This window comes from Scleropages formosus, chromosome 2 (genome assembly GCF_900964775.1).
Source record: "Scleropages formosus chromosome 2, fSclFor1.1, whole genome shotgun sequence".
NCBI lineage: Eukaryota > Metazoa > Chordata > Actinopteri > Osteoglossiformes > Osteoglossidae > Scleropages > Scleropages formosus.
Window position 1 is genome coordinate 6,898,421 of NC_041807.1, and position 20,455 is coordinate 6,918,875.

The window sequence follows — 20,455 nt, forward strand, 5'->3', positions numbered from 1 at the left end:
TAATTGACTTCATAGTCATTTCCTTTGACTTGAGGCCACATGTTCTGGACACTCGGGAGAAGAGACGTGCTGAGCTGTGAACCAACTACCATCTGGTGGTGAACTGGATCAGATGGCGGGGAAAACTGATGGACAGACCCGGTACACTCAAGTGTATAGTGAGGGTGTGCTGGGAACAACTGTGGGAGGACACTGTCCGGAATGATTTTAACTCACACCTCCAACAGAAAGATCTCATGTCCCACAGGAGGTAGGGGACAGAGAGTGCGAATGGACCCTGTTGAAAACCTCCATTGTGGAAGCAGCCAGGCACAGCTGTGGCCAAAAGCTTGTTGGTGCCAGTCATGGTGGCAACCCAAAAACAGACTAATGGACACCGGTGGTGAGGGAAACTGTCAAGCGGAAGAAAGAGGCCTTTAGAGCCTGGCTGGTTCTGTGGTCTCCTGACTCAGCAGATAGGTACCGGCAAGCAAAAAAAGTGGCAGTGGCTGCGGTTGCGGAACCAAAATGCAGAGCATGGGAGGAGTTTGGAGAGGCCATGGACAATGACTTTTGGTCGGCCTCAAAAAGGTTCTGGAGAACCATCCGGCGGCTCAGGAGGGGTCGGAGAAGCTTCCTTCAAGCTATGCTCAGCTAAGGTGGAGAAACTCTGACCTCAAATGAGGATATTGTCGAGAGGTGGAAGGAGCACTTTGAGGAACTCCTAAACCTGAGAGATATGCCTCCTTTACAGGAGTCAGGGGCAGAGGCTCCCAGGGTATCAGAGTCCATATCCCCGGTGGAAGTCACTGAGGTAGTTGGAAAGCTCTGCAGCCGCAAGGCACTGCGGGTTGATGACATTCAGCAGGAATTGCTTAAGACCCTAGATGTTGTGGGGCTGTCATGGCTGAGATGCCTCTGCAATGTTGCAAGGATCTCAAGGACAGTGCCTTTGGATTGGTAGTCCCTATCTTTAAGAACAACAGACTCTACCCAACTACTTGTCCAGGCCATGGTGACTTCCCACCTGGACTACTGTAACTCTCTCCTGTCTGGTCTTCCCACTACTACCATTAAACCTCTACAGCTGATACAGAAGGCTGCTGCCCAAGTTGTGTTTGATGTACCAAAGCATTTCCATGTATCTCCTCTACTCGTTTCTCTACACTGGCTTCCTCTAGCTGCCTGGAGCAAATGTAAGATGTATAGCCTACAAATGCATCAATAGAACTGCTCCAAGCTATTTACAAGACCTGATCAACCACTACACCCCAACCAGGCTGTTACGCTCTTCCACATCTGCTTGCTTGGTGGTCCCACGGACAAAAGGTAAAGCACGGAGGTTCTCAGTTCTGACTCAGTTGTGGTGGAACAACCTCTGTGCACATTTAAAAAGGGTCTGAAAACCTCTTTCAGACTCACTTCACCCATGATATCTTAAGTTAACGTAAGGTGTAAGTGTTCATGCACCATAACTTTAAGATCATGCCCAGATAATATTGTTTTATACAGCTACTCATGTGATGAACATTGGTGCATATGGTGTAAAGAAACTAACTGTACTTAAGTATCACATGTCTGCAACTATGTCTCTCTTTCTCCTGAGGTAATGCACAAATTGTATTTTCTATAAGAAGTACATCGCTTTGGCGGAAAGTGTCTGCTAAATGAATAAATGTAAATGTAAATGTAAGAAAGGGGACCGGAGAGTGTGTGTCAGCTATCGGGGTATCACACTTCTTTCCACACAGTCTATGTTAGGGTGCTGGAAAGGAGGCTCCAGCCGATAGTCGAATCTCAGATTGAAGAGCAATAAAGCGGATTCCGTCCTAGCAGTGGAATAGTGGACCAGCTTTTCACCCTCTCACAAATAATTGAGGGAGCATGGGAGGTCGCTAATCCAGTCAACATGTGTTTTGTGGACTTCGAGAAGGCCTACGACCGTGCTTCCCCGATAAATTCTGTGGGAGGTGCTTCAAGAGTATGGGGTGCTGGGGCCACTACTGCAGGCCATTCGGTCCCTGTACACACGGAGCGAGAGCTCTGTCCGCATACTCAGCAGTAAGTCAAGCTCGTTCAATATGGGCGTTGGACTCCGCCAAGGTTGTGCCCTGTCTCCACTCCTGTTTGTGGTTTTCGTGCACAGGATATCAAGACGCAGCTGAAGTAAGGAGGGCATTCTATGTGGGGACAAAAAGGTGATCAATCTGTTTTTTGCGGATTACGTTGTCCTTTTGGCACAGTCACATAGATGCCTCCAGCATGCACTGGAATGCTTTGCAGCCGAGTGTGAAGCAGTTGGTATGAGGATCAGCACCTCCAAGTTGGAGTACATAGTTCTCTCACGGAAAAGGATAGCATGCCCCTTCAGGTAAAGGGAGAAAATCTGCCCCAGGTGAGGGATTTAAGTATCTTGGGGTCTTATTCACGAATGAGGGGAAAAGGGAGCATTAGATCAGCTGCAGACTGGGAGCATCAGCAGCTGTAATAGGGTTGTTGTACTGGACTGTAGTGGTGAAGGGCAAGTTGAGCCATAAGGCAAAGCTCTCCATTTACCAGCCTATGTCCCTACCCTCACCTATGGTCATGAACTCGAGGTAATGACAAAAAAGGATAAGATCACGGATATAAACGGCTGACATGAGTTTTCTCCATAAGGTAATGGAACTCACTCTTCATGACAGGGTGAGGAGTTTGGCCATCTGGGAGGAACTCAGTAGAGCCGCTACTCTTTCACATTGAGAGGAGCTAGTTGAGGTGGTTTGGGCATCTGGTAAGGATGCCCCCTGGGCGCCTCCCGTTGCAGGTATACCAGGCACAGCCAACTGGGACAAGACCCAGATGTCAGCCCAGAACCTGCTAGAGAGATTACATCTCCCAGTTGGCCTGGAAGCAGCTGGGGATCCCCCGGTGTGAGCTGGAGGAAGCTGCGTGGGACAGGGATGTCTGGGCCTCTCTGCTCTCCTTATTGCCATCACGACCCTAAAGGATAAGCGGCTAAGAAAATGGATGGATGGCTGGAAATTGTTTTCATTGCCTGAACTTCTTATGATTGTTTCCCCAACTGAATTATTGTTGCATCAGTGTGCAAGGTAACTTGAAAGTTGCACAGCAACTACACAGCACTCAAACCAAAGTGGTTCTTAAAAATTTGCTGCTCATTTTTAAGCGACTGGCAATCCTGTATCAACTCTTTCCACCCTTTGTGGAAGTAAACTGAACACTTTAACATGCAAAAATGCCATTGCACTTACCTACCAATAAGCCTGTTGTGTGAAAAGGTGTGTATTTTCATACGCAGTTGTAAAGGTTTGCATTGTATGGTATCCCCTTCTACGAGGGGTGAGTCTACTGAGCTTGACAAGTCAATCACTTTATAACCGAAAATACTGTTACCTTAGCTGTAACTTTAAAGCTGAACAAAACACAGTATTACCTTATGTATTTGTGGTAGTTAGTACTAAATGGTAGCTATCACATAACCAAACACACAGACACAATGTCTACAACCACTTGTTCCGAGCAGAGTGGCAGCAAACCAAAGCATAACCTGGCAACAGAGGGCATAAGGCTAGAGGGGGAGGGGACACACCCAGGACGGGACACAAGTCCATCACAAGGCACCCCAAGCAGGACTCGAACCCTAGACCCACCACACAACAGGCCCCGGCCAAACCAGCTGCGTCACCGCAACACCCTACAGTTATGCTTACATTTATTCATTTAGCAGACGCTTTTGTCCAAAGCAACGTACAACTTAGTAACACTAAGTACAACTTATGCATTACATTAAGAGAAAGGGACATAGCTGCAGACGTGTGACTCAAGTAAACCTAGTTTGTTACCTGCCACTTGCTGCACCAAGGTTCATCGTTCAAGTAGGTGCATAAAAACACAGGACAGACAAATCATGATATCCTCCTACCAAAAATTCTTTTTTCTTTTTTTAAATATTATAAGATACGCAAGCAAGCAAAACACTGCCAGAGTAGTGGCTGAATAAAGGCTTTATCTGGTGATGCTCATGTCCTCTAACCAAATGCAGTGCTCCATACTATTTAAATGTTAGTGCTGCCAAACTGCAGAAAAATTAGAGCTAATTACACAAACCATACTAAACAGGACTGTTAATACCTGTTAATATCAAAAGTAACAAGCCAAATGCATTGCACCAAAAGAATAGGTTTGTCTGCAGACATGGGAGACAGTGCAAAGTGCAAAACTAAAGTGTGCTTGCTATCAATCATTCTCCAAATGGCAATGTCAACAATTATGCATCATTTCCATGGCAATGCAACAGCTACAAATCATAATTTCTTTAAATCCCAAAAAGACATGAGAATATACAGAATTCTGTATTTTAAAAGTAGTATTTAGTGGATAGGGGGTACGGTGGCGCAGTGGGTTTGGCTGAGTCCTGCTCTCCGCTGGGTCTGAGGTTCGAGTCCCACTTGGGGTGCCTTGCGACGGACTGGCGTCCCATCCCGGGTGTGTCCCCTTCCCCTCCAGCCTTATGCCCTCCTTTGCCAGGTTAGGCTCTGGCTCCCCGTGACCCCATATGGGACAAGCGGTTTCAGATAGTGTGTGTGTGAGTTTAGTGGAGTTACATGATACAGAAAAACAGTCCAATAAGATTCATTTACACCCCTGGATGCCTCTCCTTCACATAGCAGTTCTGAGTGTGACTTCTTCCACCTTTCCCAGCCAGTGACCTGCATCACTCCAAGTTGCCTGAAGTTCACGGGCTGCTTTTGCAGACGCTTTTCTCCAAAGCAACTTCTAATGAACTCTATGTAGCATTATCAGCCCACACACCTTATTCACCAAGGTGACTTACACTGCTAGATACACTACTTACAATGGGTTATTCATCCATACACCAGTGGAACACACTCCCCCTGTTACTCACTATGGGTGAACCTGAATAGCATGTCTTTGGACTGTGGGAGAAAACCCATGAAGACACAGGGGAGAACATGCAAACTCAACACAGACTGAGTGGGGATCGAACCCATGTCTTTTCACACCACCCACATGTTGTGAGACAGCAGTGCTACTCGTTGTGCCACCCCAATCGTGATACAGAGCATAAAATTTTAAGAGTAACACTGGTGCCTCAGAGCTCCTGAACTGCGGTTTCAAATCTGGAGTTCGATCACTGCTTTGTCCACATGGTTTGCTTGTTGGGTGTGTTTGGGTAGGCTTCCTCCCAAAGACATGTATGGAAAAAACCTAATGCTAGACTGTTTCTGTTATCTACCCTTACCTTGAAAAGCATCTCTAAGAAGTGACTTTGTCTCAATAGCACTTAGCCTTACAGACTAATGGTCACTAATATTCATTAGCACTAATCAATGACAATGACTAATCAAAATGTCACAGCATTACAAATACAGACAAACAGAAGGGAGTTGGAGACTATGGTGTCGCAGTGGGTAATGCTGCCACCTCATAGAACTGGCTCTGTGCGGGCATAAGTTTGCATCCAGCTCAGTCAGTGTGAGGTTACATATTTTCCATTCCGCCTGTGTAGGTTTCCTCTGGGTGCTGCACTTTCCTCCCACACTGCAAAGACATAGCTTTAAGGTGAATTGGTGATGCTAAATTGCCCATAGCACATGAATGTGTATGTGGCTACCCTGTGAATGACTGGTGCCCTCTGCAGGGTGTACTCTTCTTAGCCTAGTACCCAGTGATTCTAGGATAGGCTACAGGATAGACCATTCCAGCCCTAAAAGGACAATGAAATACATTGTTAGATACAACATTTTATTAAAGTTACATTTATTCATTTAGCTGACGCTTTTCACTAAAGCAACTTAATGTTAACTACCTGAAATTATTTACTCATTTATATAGCTGGGAAATTTCACTGAAGCAGTTTTTAGAGTAAGTATGTTGTTCAAGGGTACTATAGCTGGAGGTGGAATTCAAACCTGCGACCTTTGGGCTCAAAAGCAGCAGTTCTAACCAGTATAGCTACCAGCATTATGCATACACTTACAAGTATTTCAAACAGAACAAAGCAATAGCAAAACATTAAGAATACAGAACGTATCTATATTGCACTGAAACCATAATTTCTGAAATTACTTATTTAGTTAAAAATGCATGGTTTGTATATTTTCACAGTTAAAATATTTCAACTGACAACTCAATATAACAAAGTGTTATGGGTCTTGTCATAATTAGCTACCATACTTCGACTGTACTACTACTAGAGTACATCTGAGCAAGGTACTTACCCTGAACTGATTCAGCACCCTGACATACCCCATCTTACGGAGAGAATGCTTTTAACATGAACTCTTTTATGGTCACTGTTGAGCATTTTATGCTTGTTACTTTATATAAATGCATTATAAAGCTGACAACATATACAAATTCTCACTCATGACAGCAGAAATAGTCCGAATCTAGAATGTTGCCAGAGGTATTTCTGGATGTGACTTAAAAATGTAAGTTACAATTTATTGTGTCAAATTTGACTGCATGAATATGTACTTAATACCAGAATTATACACGCAATGGCCCCACAACATACCTCACACAAGAGGTACAGTTTAATAAATGGATCCAGGTAAATGTTTTACAGGTGGCAAAAGGCAATGCATGGAAAGTAGCTGTTACATGATCTAAATAAACAAGTAACCAATGATTTCAATGCCATCGCCACATTTGCAGCCAAAGCATTGAGCCAGATGGCAAAAGCCAAATGAGAGCAACAAAAAGGCTCTTATCTTTGGTACATTTTACACTTTTGGAAGTTCTGTGACAAATGCTTATTTAAGACCAGCAGCTAAAGTTGTGCACCTTCTTCTTGGCCCCAAGGGTGAAGGAAACATGGCTGAGGTTGGGAGTCATATCTAGAGGATAAAAATAGAGGGATGAGCAAAGCCGGTGCAGAGGGAGCAAGGTTACGGCAGGCTGTCTGTTCCTTGTTCATTGCTAAGTGGCTGCAAATGTAAATGTAGCAACAGGGTTCTTATGTAACTGTCCACGAGAGGAAATAATGTCCTTGACAGCAAAGGGGTGCTGGGGGGGGCATCTGAGATGCTTTGACCCATCTGTCACCCACAACTGCACTGACAGATAGGAAGACAGAAAGTATGTAGGAAGATGTCCATTACACTGGTAAAGCTGATGAGAGAAGGATACATGCACACTACCAGAAACAAAAAACTAAAAAACGCTTGTACTGTGACATTTCGCAGCATGATTCACTGAGGTACATTGCAATGTGTGCCTGGAAGCAGTACTACATGAGCTTATGCAAGATGGACCATTCTTCTGAGCCAGAGTAAGCAAATGAAGATCTGTCACCAATTATACAGAACAAATGTCAATAAGAGAAATGCAATACCTTCTTAACATCTACATGTAAAGAGTTAAGTGCACGCCTTCCCCTGAAGAACCTACAGAGCCAGCAAAAACACAACCTCTCACTTCACACCCCCCCACCCTATCTGCCAGGTCTAGCCTTGCCAGGCTGCAGATGAGCTCTCCGCACCTAGTGCCCGACCTACAGCAGCTCCCAGCAAACAGCAGCAGTAACAACAAACATCTTCTCTCTTGGAGAGCGCAGAGGAGCAGCAGGAATAAACAAGCATAACACTTAGCTCTGTTGTGATGTGTCCCAGATGAACAAGGCAATAGGTAAGGTTGCTAAAGCTGTTAAGTACATGTCCCAGACCATAAAGGAAACCTCTTACGGCAACTTAATTCAAGTTTCACAATATCATGACAGCATGGGAGGATGCTGGCAAATAAGGATAAAGCTTTCTTGAACTCCACTTCCACCTCCAGAGGAATCAGCTCAAGGAGGACAAGTGAAGAGCTTCTCCACTGCACAAGTGCAGCCTCCATAACCCAAGCTTGCTTGTGCCTCTTATATAATATGCGACAACCATGGCTGCAGCTGGGAGGAGAGACTTAAAGATCAGAGAGCTAAAGGGAAGCACCACCTTACCCCTCCACATCCATTCACTACCCCCTTTGGCAAAAGAAGTGTTTCGAAGATAATCAGCTTCACTGTAAAAATTAAGACATTACATGACGTGTTACATTAATAACATGATGTCTTTCCTCATTAATCAGTATCGAAGAAGTAGAGACAAGACAAATTTGTAACTATCATGAAGAAAGTGACAAGAAAAAACACTGAAACATTGAGCAAAAAAATGAGGGGGGGAATGAGAACAAATAAAAACCAGCTAATTGAGGACTTCATAAACCAATTTGAGCACCACTGGAAAGGACACTGTCCATCATCAGCACCTCTGTCTCTTCTAATCTGCATTGATACTCTAATTAAAAATTAACTGAGCCATCAGTAAGTCAGCTGAGCCTGCCGATGTGACACCTGGTAACCCCCCTCTGCAACACAGTACTCACTTGCACCTTAGGCCAGTAGCAAGCTTCACAACAGCGCTGTTGAGGGAGACGATCCAGTCCAATAGCCACATCGTGAGGGCAAGGCCAGCAAGCTCTACAAAAGGGCTCTTTGCTTCTGCTCCCAGCTCTGTGGTGGCTTGAGCAGGACTGAGGGAGCGAGGGAGTGAGGGAGGGAGAGCATGAGCACGGGGTGGGAGGGGACAATGGGCGTGCTGGATCAATGTTCTGCCTAGCCTCCTGAGGTGGTAAGGTTACAGATGGCTTGGGTTAGAACTCAGGCAAATAAAACAAAGAATTACACAGAGCACCATCAAGGATCTGTTTTTGTCTATAGGCACACCATAGAACAGGCGGTGGAAGAAGAAAGGGACAGCCTTGCTCTGGAGGTGGCTGACAGAGAGCAATGCTGGCAGAACCCCCTTAGAAGGATGCAAGCTTGCACTGGCACAGTTATGTAACACCACTATGAAGGCTTGGGAAAAATAGTAACTGAAGCAGAGGCAAATAAAGAGCACAACATCAGCACATCTCAGCTTTGGACACACTGCTGGAAAACTACTGAGCAAACTATTAGCTGACAGCACTAATGCTTGGCAATCTGTAGCACATCAACTTTAGCATCGCTGGTCAACGGTAGGTTTCTAATCTGAAGCTCCAGCGCTGTGATCCAATGTCAGTGGACCAACACAGAGTGCAGAACTTCATCAATCACTGTGATGTCAGATTGTGTTCCTCATCACATTCAATGAAACCAGCCCAGATTTATTATTGGGTGCCATGACACAACGTTATACTGTAAACTGTTCGATAATGGTTACAGAAAGACAGTGCATGTGAAGGATTTGTTCTGGATAGGCACTTGGCAAATGAAGCACTTGCCTTGGGCCTGTCATCCCCTCCCATAGATTCTCATAACTCAGGTATGGTTAACAATACCGACCTCTTGCTCTCCTTTACCCCAGAGCGACAGACATTTCCTTGTGCATTGCTGCCTGCCTCCCTCTCCAATACAGATCCTTCACCTCCCAGCTGGTCTGTATTCCTGTCGAAAATGCTCTGTCAAACTGGACAACTTGCTCATTTTGGCTACCTCTTCGGCCAAGAGCCTGGCAGTGACGATCAGTTCAAGTCCGTCTATCTCAAAGTATCAAAACCACAACCTGGACCTGCAGATACATCCTGCACAACATCCGTAAGATCCACCCTTATCGCACAACAAATTCTAACCAACTTCTACTCCAGGCCCATGGTGATATCTTGCCTGGACTACTGCAACTCTCTCCTGTCTGGACTTCCAGCCTCAGCAATCAAATCTCTCCAGTTGATAGAGAACATTGCTTCACGAATTCTGTTTGACCATCCAAGGCATTCCCATGTATCTCTTCTCCTCATCCCTCCTCCCTGCTTCTCATTCAATTAGTATATGTGTGCATTAGTTACATCATTACACTCAAGCTTGGATGCCAGCTCGCAGAAGCTGGACATCATGGTGATTATTTACATGAAAATTATTTACTGCCTGAGGGACCTACAGGCAGTCCCCATGTGATGAACATCCAACCCGTACTTACGAACCACCCCCTTACTGACCGAAAGTTGATTTTTTTTTGTCGCCCTTAAGTAACAATCAAATGAAAACTTCATAATTAAGCCTATTATATAAAAAATTCGAGTTACTGTATATACTGTACAATGGTTCATAATAATAAATAGGAGCTACTTTGCGAAGTGCATCAAAACCTCGTGTGTCTACAGTGGTTTGTCAGCTCGTGGGCAGGGCAAGTGAGTCCGAGGTAGGACAGACTTCCTTCTTTTCCTGTTAACATTGTCTCGTGTTACTGTATTTGGCTGTAATTTTTTTTGTTTTTACCCTCCTAACCATGGCACCAAAGTGTAAAAGTGATGCAAGTGATAGTGACACATCCAACAAAAAAGGAAACAATCACGACTGAAATTAAAGAGTAAATAATAAAGCGAATGGTGAAATGCCAAGGAACAATGGAAAGTTTCTTTAGCTAAGGAAGCATCAGAGATTTCCGTGCGCATCGCTGCCTGCCTGTCGGACATCTCTGCATGGATGTCTGATCACCACCTTCAACTCAAACTCTTCAAAACAGAGATCCTACACCTCCCAGTTGGCCAGTCTTTCTGTCTTGATCTCTTGATCAAACTAGACAACTCACTCATTTTGCCTGCTTCCTCAGCTGAGAGTCTGGCAGTGATGACAGACTAGAGTTCAAATTGAAGTTCAAGCTCCTCTATACAGCTTCTGCGCAGTGGAACGAAATGTCGTTTCCTCGGAGACCATGGTGCAACACAGAACACAGCACAAGACAATAAATAAATACACAGGACAGGACGTGGACGCAGGTATGGCTGCGAGCTGTAGGCAGTTGTGGTGTAGTGTAGTGCTGAGTTAAGTAATTGTTCAACGGTGCCAGGTGAGCATTGGGAGGCAGCTGGGTGTTGAGTAGTCTGACTGCCTCTGGGAAGAAACTGTTGCGGAGTCTGCTGGTGGTGGCACGGATGTTCCTGTACCTCCTGCCAGCTGGTAACAGGGCGAAGAGTCTAAGAGGGGGCGAGAGGGGTCGTCCACAATGCTGGTGGCCTTGCGGATGCAGCGGTTCTTGCATGTGGAGTCGACGGCAGGAAGAGGAACTCCGTTGATCTTTTCAGCAGTTCTTACCACTTGCTGTAGGATCTTGCAGTTGGAGACTGTGCAATTCCCATACCACACGGTGAGACAGCTGGTCAAGACGCTCTCCATCATCCCTCTGTAGAAAGAAGCAAGGATGGGAGGGGGGAGTTTGTCTCTCTTCAGCCTCCTTAAGAAGTGGAGATGCTGCTGGGCCTTCTTGGCTAGGCAGGTGGTGTTCAGGGTCCAGAAGAGGTCCTCCGTCATGTGCACACAAAGAAACTTGGAGCTTTTGACTCGCTCCACAGTTGTTCCATTGATGTGAAGAGGTAAGTGGGCTACTCGGGTCCTCCTGAAGTCAACAATTATCTCTTTAGCCTTATGAAGACTTGGAGCTAGACTGTTGTCTTTACACCATTCTGCAAGCTGGTTCACCTCCTCTCTGTATGCTGACTCATCATTGTTGCTGATGAGGCCCACAACTGTACTGTCATCAGCAAACTTGATGATATGATTTGAACTGTATTTTGCAGCACAGTTATGAGTCAGTAGGGTAAAGAGCAGTGGACTGAGTACACAGCCCTGGGGAGCACCAGTGTTCAGTGTGGTGGTGCTGGAGGTGGAGTTGCCAATCCTGACAGACTCTCCCAGTCAAAAAGTCCAAAAACCAGTTGCAGAGGAAGGTAGTCAGACCCAGCAGTCTCAGCTTTGTAGTCATTTTCTGAGGGATGATTGTGTTGAATGCTGAACTGAATTCAATGAACAGCATCCTTACATAGTTGTCCTTTTTTTGTCCAGATGGATTAGGGAAAGGTGGATGGTCGCAGATATGATATGGCATCTTCTGTTGAACAGTTGGGACGGTAGGCATACTGGAATGGGTCCAGTGTGGTTGGAAGACTGCTCTTTATGTGTTTCATGACTAACTGCTCGAAGCACTTCATGATGATAGGCGTGAGTGCAACCAGGTGGTAGTCATTCAGACAGGATACCGATGATTTCTTTGGCACAGGAATGAGTGCGGTCATCTTGAAGCACACAGGGACAACTGCCTGGCTCAGGGAAATGTTGAAGATGTCTGTGAAGACATCTGCAAGCTGAAAAGCGCATTCCCTGAATACCCGGCCAGGTATGTTGTCAGGACCCGCAGCTTTCTGTGGGTTGACTCTGAAAAGAGTCTTCCTGAGATTTGCTGCAGACAGACAAAGTACCCGGTCGGTGGGAGTTGGGGTGGCCTTACCTGCTGGCATGTTGTTCTGTGCTTTGAACCGTGCATAGAAATCATTCAACGCATTTGGGAGCGAGGCATCGCTATCACAGACAAGTGATGTAGCTTCGTAGTCTGTGATAGCCTGAACGTCTTGCCATATGCGCTTTGTGTCCTTGGAGTTTAGAAAATGATGGTGGATTCTTCCTGCGTAGTTGCACTTTGCCTCTCTGATGGCCCGGAAGAGATTGGCCTGAAGGCAGTGTCTTGGGTTTTCAGCAGTGAGCGCACCTCAGCAGTCATCCAAGGTTTCTGGTTTGCACATGTGGTAATGGTCTTGAAGGAAGTCACATCATCTATGCACTTGCTGATGTAGCCAGTCACTGATTCCATGTATTCCTCCAAGTCTGTTCCTGTCAAGTCTACTGTTATTTATTATCAGTGTTACTGTTACTTAATGTTATTGTTTATTAGCATTACTCATTGTCATTGTTTTCTTTTGTGTAGTATTTCTATTGTTTTTGTTCATAGTCTGCGGGGAAACATTCAAGAAGAATTTCATGATACTTGTACACAGTACTTGTACTTATGACAATAAACTTGACGTCTGTGATGTTATGGTATGTAGCAGCCTCTCTGAATATCTTCCAGTCTGTGTGTTCAAAGCAGAGCTGAAGTGCTGAGACGGCTCCCTCAGACCAGGTTCTCATCTGTTTCAGGACTGGTTTGGCACGTTTCTGGAGTGGTCTGTATGCTGGGATTAGCATAACAGTGATGTGATCCGAGCAGTCGAAGTGGGGGCAGGGTGCAGCCTTGTAGGCACCAGGAATGTTTGTGTAAACGAGGTCTAAAGTGTTTGTACCATAGGTCAACATGCTGGTGGAATTTTGGCAAAACTGATTTCAGATTGGCGTGGTTAAAATCCATCGGGATGTGCTGTCTGTAAATTGCTGACAGCCCCGTAGAGTTCACTTAGCACTTCCTTTGTGTTAGCGCCAGGTGAAATGTACACCGCAACAATGAGCACGGCGGAAAACTCCCTGGGCAGGTAGTATGGCTGGCACATAACGATCATAAACTCCATCAGCGACGAATAATAGCTAGACAGCATTTCCGCACCATTCGTTGTTTGTGTAAACACACAGATCACCGCTGCGAGTCTTACTAGACACTGATACTATTCTGTTGGCGCGATGCGCAGTTAGCCCGGCTAACTGAATGGCTGCATCAGGAGTGCTGTCGTTGAGCCATGTTTCCGTAAAGATGAGAACACAGCAGTCTCTGACTTCATGCTGGGTAAGTTATCTGTGGTCTGAGGAAGTCTAGTTTATTGTGGAGAGAGTGAACATTTGAGTCAACCTTTCTCTCAGCACATCGAAGCCAAGTTCAAATTTCAGATTTCAAGTTTATTGTCATAGGTACAAGTACCATGTACAAGTATCATGAAATTCTTCTTGAATGCTTCTCCCCAGACTATGGACAAGATGGAGACAATACAAATACTGTACAAACAAAACAATGACAGTGAGCAATGCTAATAGCAATGACAAATAACGGTAACAGTAATAATAATACCAATAGACAACCAGAGAACTCAGAACGTGAGAGTGAGAATGCGAATACTTAAAGTGACAGTGTAATTTACCAATGTGCTTGGAAGGAGCTGTTAGTAAAGGTGGCACATTGGTGATTGTTGTTTACTCTTACAGCGCTGAGGTAAAAGCTGTTCCTGTACCTAGCAGTGCGGGTTCGAATAGACCTGAGCCGCTGAGACAGCAGAGAAGAGAAAAGTGCCTGTGCAGGGTGACTATGATCTTTCATGATGCGCATCGTCTTTCTGAGGCAAGGTGTGGTGTAGGTGTCCTTGACTGCTGGCAGCTGTGTGCCGATGATTTCCTGAGCTGTTTTGACAACCCTCTGTAGGGCTTTCTTGTCCTGTATGGAGCAGCTTCGCATTCCTAGGGGTCACCCTCACTGCCAAACTCACATGGTTTGAGCACAGAGCATCAACCATCAAAAAGGCCCATTAGCATTTCCATTTCCTCAGGCATCTGAAGAAAGCCAGGATGCCCACTATAGACCTCACCACTTTCTACAGGTGTGCTGTGGAGTCCGTTCTCACAGGGTGCATTATGTCCTGGTGTGGCAGGTGCTCCATACAGGACACTTCCTCTCTGCAGGCCGTCTCATCGTAGTTGGTGATCAGACCCACAATGGTGGTATCGTCACTAAACTTTATGATGGTGTTGGAGCTGTGACTGGCCACACAGTCATGTGTGAACAAGGAATACAGCACCGGGCTCAGGATGCTTCCCTGTGGGGTGCCAGTGTTGAGGGTTAGTGGGGAGGAGGTATTACTGCCAATCTGCACACGCTGGGGTCTGTTGGTGAGGAAATCCAGGATCCAATTGCACAATGTGGCACTCAGTCCCAGTCCTAGTAGTTTGTGGATCAGCTTGGTTGGGATGACAGTGTTAAATGATGAGATATAGTCCAGAAATAATAGCCTTGCATAGCAGTTTTTATTGTCCAGGTGAGCCAGAATGGTGTGAAGGGTGTGTGATATTGCGTTTTCAGTCGATCTGTTGTGGTGGTAGGCAAATTGCAGTGGGTCCAGAGTGTCTGGGATGGTGTCCTTACTGTGTCCCAGCACCAGCCTCTCAAAGCATTTCATTGCAATGGCGGTCAGTGCCACTGGGTGATAGTCATTAAGGCAGCTCATTTTGTTTTTCTTAGGAACAGGGATAATGGTGGTGTTTTTGAAACAGGTGGGTACAGTTGAGCTTTTTAAGGAGCTGTTAAATATGTCCATGAAGACAGCAGCCAGTTGCTCACTGCATGTTTTTAAAACTCGCCCTGAAATTCTGCCCGGCCCAGCAGCTTTGCGGATGTTGACTCGGCTGAAAGTTTTTCTTACTTGTGTGAGCAGTTCCGTAGGTCTCTTCGGAATTTAAGTTGTCCTCTGAGATTGCCCAGTTTGTTGTCCAGAGACTGAACGTTGGACAGGAAAATGCTGGGCATCGGAGGTCATAGCCCGCGGCGTTTCACTCTCACCTGTACGCCGTCCCTGTGGCCCTGTTTCCGAGCTTGCATCTTCTGAGTGGCCCCAGGTGGGTCGCGGTCATGATGATGTTCGCGGCAGTGAAGGTAGCGAGTTCAGCTCTCTAATGCTAAGAATTGAGTCTGATCGCACCGTTTCACATATTTGCAGAAGTATTTGGGGGTCATAAGTAATAAGAGAATAAACTGGCTGGAAGGACAGTGACACAAACAAAATAACATACACTAAACTAACAAGTCTGCGAGGAGAAGCAATCAACACATCGCCTCACACTGGCCCTGCATATACACCCTGCATAACACCTGCAGGATCCGTCCTTACCTCATAACAGACTACGCGCAACTATTTGTCCAGGCCATGGTGACATCCCATCTGAACAACTGCAACTCTCTCCTGTCTTGCCTTCCTGCTACTGCCATTGAATCTCTACAACTGATACAGAACGCTGCTGCCCAAGTTGTGTTTGACTTGCCGAAGCGTTCCCATGTATCTCCTCTACTCGTTTCTCTGCGCTGGCTTCCTATAGCTGCCCGGATCAAATTTAAGACCTTGGTTATGGCCTACAAATGCATCAGTATAACTGCTCCCAGCTATCTACGAGACTTGATCAACTGCTACACCGGATCCAGACTATTACGCTCTTCCACATCTGCCCTCTTGGTGGTTTCATGCACAAGAGGTAAAGCACCAGACTGCCTGTTCATGCCCGGATAAACCTTTAGGGAGCTACTCCTATATATAATGTAACGTAAATGTTTATATGCATCGCAAAAACAATTACTAGGAAAGTGATCAGGAATTGTGGATATTGTGACAAAATTTTATGCAGCTACTCATGTGATGAACATTGGTTCATATGGTGAAAAGAAACTAACTGCACTAAAGAATCACACCTCCGCATCTATGTCTCTCTTCCTGCTAATGTAATGCACACGTACTTTCTTTGTAGAAAAGCATCTGCTAAATGAATAAATGTAAATTAATTATATATTGCACTCTGCTGTATAAATTATTGCATGCTGCTTAGTGTGCAAAAGGGTATGGGAAGTCAACAAATAAAAAACAGTATTATTTATAGTAAAACAAGAGCAAACCTTCTAGCTCAGATTGCACCGTTTTACCCACATTCACTAAACACACACAGACTCACAAGTGAAGGATGAACACAACTTACTTCTTGTTCAGCTTCTTGACCTTTGTCCTCCTCTTTCTTGCTTGGATAATCAGCACTGTGATTGGATCAAAGAATCACATCAGTCTCAATAATGAAATACCGGAAAATTGCACCTACGAAACTCTCCAGAAGTGAAACACTGTAAAAGACCCACCCCTCACTCTGTGCTTTTGGACCACCAGCACCAGCACAGACAAGCGGTTATTAATAATGAATGAACGTTTACATTTGCATTACATTTATTCATTTAACTGACACTTTTATCCAAAGCAACTTACAGTGTTTACCCTCTTACAATTATTTAGTAGTTTATAGAGCTGGGTAATTTGTATTGGAGTAATTCAGGGTAAGTACCTCACCTAGGGTACTACAGTTGGAGGTGGGATTTGAACCTGTAATCTTGGGTCCAAAGGCATGAATGAATGAATGAATGAATGAATGAATGAATGAATGAAAACCCCAAAAAAAGAAACACCAGGCACACGTTGAACTAAACACTAAATTAATGAAACAAGAAAACAAAACGCCTGCAAAGAACTTACTCCTGAAACAACAAGCAAAACAAAGCCGAAAGCGTAAGCACTGCTTTACCCTTTTATGGGCTTTACGCCTTTACCCTATGGGCTTTACCGTTTACGCGGCTTTCGGCTTTGTTTTTCTTCAGTTTTCTTTCAGTTTTTCTTCAGTGAGTGAAAATGCTGCGAAGCCCCGCATAACTAAGCAGACACTCATCTGGTTCCGGGTACCACTACACATCGCGAAGGATAAAAATACTCGACTTAACCCTTGCTCTGTGCCGTTCTTCTACAGAAACGCTCGCGGTGGAAAGTTTTTTTGTTACATTACCTTTGCTGTCCATGACTAGACGGCGCGGTCCCGGAGCGGTCCCGGCTGCTGCGCAAGCGCAATTCCAACACTTGCATTGAGTCGCGCAGTCGGAAAACTTCTGCGAGGTCTTGTGTTGCTTCGCCATCGAGGCCGCGCGCGATGGGACTTCGTTGGACCTGAGAGCTGGGCGCTGCACAGCGGTAAACGAACGAGGAAATGTTGTAACTGTCGAGGGTATTCCGTGTCAGAAGTGAAACAATTAACAATCGTGCGCGAAAGAAAAAGAACAAGCAAACACGACGAAACGAAAGTCGGCCATCACATTTTACGTCTTAGCTGACTTTTCAGCGATACAGGATTGAGGTTACAATTTATTTACTCATTTATATACAGCTGGTAATTTTGCTGAAGCATTTTTAGAGTAAGTACTTTGCTCAAGGGTACAGCTGAAGGTGAGGCTCGAACCTGCGACCTTCCAGCTCTAACCACTACCTCCCCATTAATTTATTTCTGACAATACGAACTATTCATTTATTCAATACGTACTACTGCACATATCAAATGTAACTTAAAAAATGCATAAAAAAGTACTGCTTGTTGTTTTAATATTATTAATTGGTGGCCTTAAATAATATACCGCTGCAAACTGTAACGGCGCTGAGTGGGGCTGGTGAATGGATTATGGTTGGTGTAGTGTCTATTCCTGTACATCGTCTTGTGTTCCTTTCTGATTGGCTGTGTTATGTTGTTGCTTATACTTAGTCTGGCACTGGAGATTTCTTGGGGGGTTCAAGGGGGTGACCTCCTAACCATTATGTGGAGTAGGCCAGGGGTGCTTAGAATGGCCTGGGGGAATTCTCCAGTGTTCAGGGACTGCTTTGTACTGTCTATGTCAAGACTGTAATTAAATAATAAAATGTTTGGTTGTGGTTTTGTTTCTGTGATTCAGGGTTTTGGAGTGTTTTAATTCTTATGGTATGAAAAGACATGTATGCAGTCAATAAAGAGCATCTTGAAACCCTCTGTCCTGAACAGTCAAGTTGACTGGTCAGATTTAGTTTAGTAATTATTGTGGATTGTACTGTAGTAGTAATAGCATGTTTTGTATATGTTGTCCTCTGTGTCACACCGTGGTCCAGAAGAAACACTATTTCACTCCGATGTATGTTCTAAACATATTGTGGAAGTGACAATAAAGTTGACGTTGAACCTGTTTCTGTCTTTTCCAATTTGCATTTCACAACATCTGTATGCACCAAAAGTTGTCTGACCATTTTCTGCAATTCTGTGATACTCCAGCTTGCAACAAGCAACGTAGCACATACTGTAATTGCATGCTGAGCATTTGCTGTGTTCATTTACTGTGCATCTGCCTTGTCTGCTGTTCAGGGAATCGATGGGCCAATTCCCTGTGGTCACAAAACAAGTAGGAACAAAACAAGCATGTGCATTACACAGATAAACTGTGCTTCATTGAAATGAGAGTAAAGGGAAAATTTTCCTGCAAATATAGTAACAGACTGGCAAATATTGAATGAAGCACAGCAATTTAAAGTTGCACCCTGTATTTTACAGTGGAGGCCTGTTGCATCTGTCCTGTGTTTAACTCAGAATATATCCATTATTTTTGAGCAGTTTAATGCACCTTCCTCTAATGGTTTTTTCTTCTCACTGTAGCCTTTTGACTGCACCTTTTCTCTCTTCATGTTTCTGTCACCCTCCATCCTTATTTTAGTCCCCAAAAGGGAAGCAATTTCTTAAAATATCAAAATTTGATAGTGTAGTGTCATTACTTCTCACATCATGTCATTAACTGAATTGTTTTATCCAATTTTGATTGTACCAGTGTAATGTACAGGCCTGGCTGCAAGCCGCTTGGGTGTGGGAATGAGCTACAGTAGAAATGGGCTCAAATAGTGAAAACCTTCAAGTCCTTTGTGCAGGAACCGGTTTCCACTGATCAATGTTGATCAATCAGCTTTCATTCTGCTCTACCATAACCAGACTCACTGGGAAATACTCCTAGTCACCCAGTTACCACTTGTCTTCCCTTTATGACAGTCATTGCTTCGTAGTATCAAATTCATTGTGATCAAGTTTCTAAGCAACTGGATCATCTTTCTACAGTCAGCTCCATCTAGTGGTACATACAGTTCTGCTTCAAAGTATGTGGACCCTGTAGGGATGGACTAATATTGCTAAATATAAAATTATTAAAATACTCAATCTAAATCTTAAACTTATAAAATTAATAAATGATTTTGCACCTGATTCTACGTATTTACCTACTTGGGGTTCACTTATTTTTGCACCTGCACTTCTTCCTACTACACACAGTTTCCTCTAAAGCAAAATATTATTATTTTTTATACAGCGCTCTTCTCATGCAGTGACACAGAGCGCTTTAACACAGGCATACAGCAAGAAAAATTGATACAAACAAAGAAGACAGTCAACTAATGGCTACTATAATGAAGAACTTATTATAGAGCTATAAGTATACCTACTGGCCACTGGGGAAAGGAACAAAAACTTCCAACTGAAGGTTGAGGGAGAAAAAACCTCTGGGGGTCCAAGGGCCAGTGGTTGCCCACCCCTTCTGGGCATTCTAGAAAGTAACAATTTGTAAGCCAGTGTTTACCAAGTAATTATAATGTTGGTAAATGGCATCTTGGATCCCCAGCTCGGCATGGAACGTCTCGATCGTCACAGCAGATGGACATCACCCTCTGTCAGCACTGGATTCGTCTGTCACCACTGGCCAGCCTCCTCAGGTCTTATGCAGCGAGGTAGTGCTCAACGAGAAGATAGGACAGAGTTAGTAATTTGTTACTTAAGTAAATTTAAAATGCATTTTTGTAAAGGTGATAAATAACCAAGGCAGGTTGAATTACATTACGAGGTGGAATGCCTGAGTGAACATATAAGTCTTAAGTTGGCATTTGAAAACAGAAACAGACGGGGCATTTCTGACAGTAACTGGTAGACTATTTCACAGTTTAGGTGCTCTATAACTAAAGGCGTGTCCTCCTACTGAGGTCTTGGTGATCACAGGTACTTTAAGGTAACCTGCATCTAATGAACGGAGATATAATATGGAATTAGTCATTACATACCTATTATATGAGTCAAGAAAGAGTGCTTCTCATTAACCATTTTGTGGTAAAACTTAAGGAC

General features: G+C 44.5%; 1 protein-coding gene across 2 annotated transcripts in view; it reads right to left on the reverse strand.

The window, feature by feature from the left end:
• Nucleotides 1–17,365, reverse strand: part of srpk1b (SRSF protein kinase 1b) — a 51,485-nt gene extending 34,120 nt beyond the window's left edge. For both annotated transcript variants that reach the window (XM_018758719.1, XM_018758718.2), the window contains exons 1-2: nucleotides 17,297–17,365; nucleotides 16,451–16,505 (exon numbers count right to left, since the gene is read on the reverse strand). In XM_018758719.1, coding sequence (XP_018614235.1) covers nucleotides 16,451–16,505; nucleotides 17,297–17,309 — 68 coding nt within the window. In that variant the 5' untranslated portion in view covers nucleotides 17,310–17,365. The remainder of the gene's footprint in view (nucleotides 1–16,450; nucleotides 16,506–17,296) is intronic.
• Nucleotides 17,366–20,455: the final 3,090 nt, after the last annotated feature.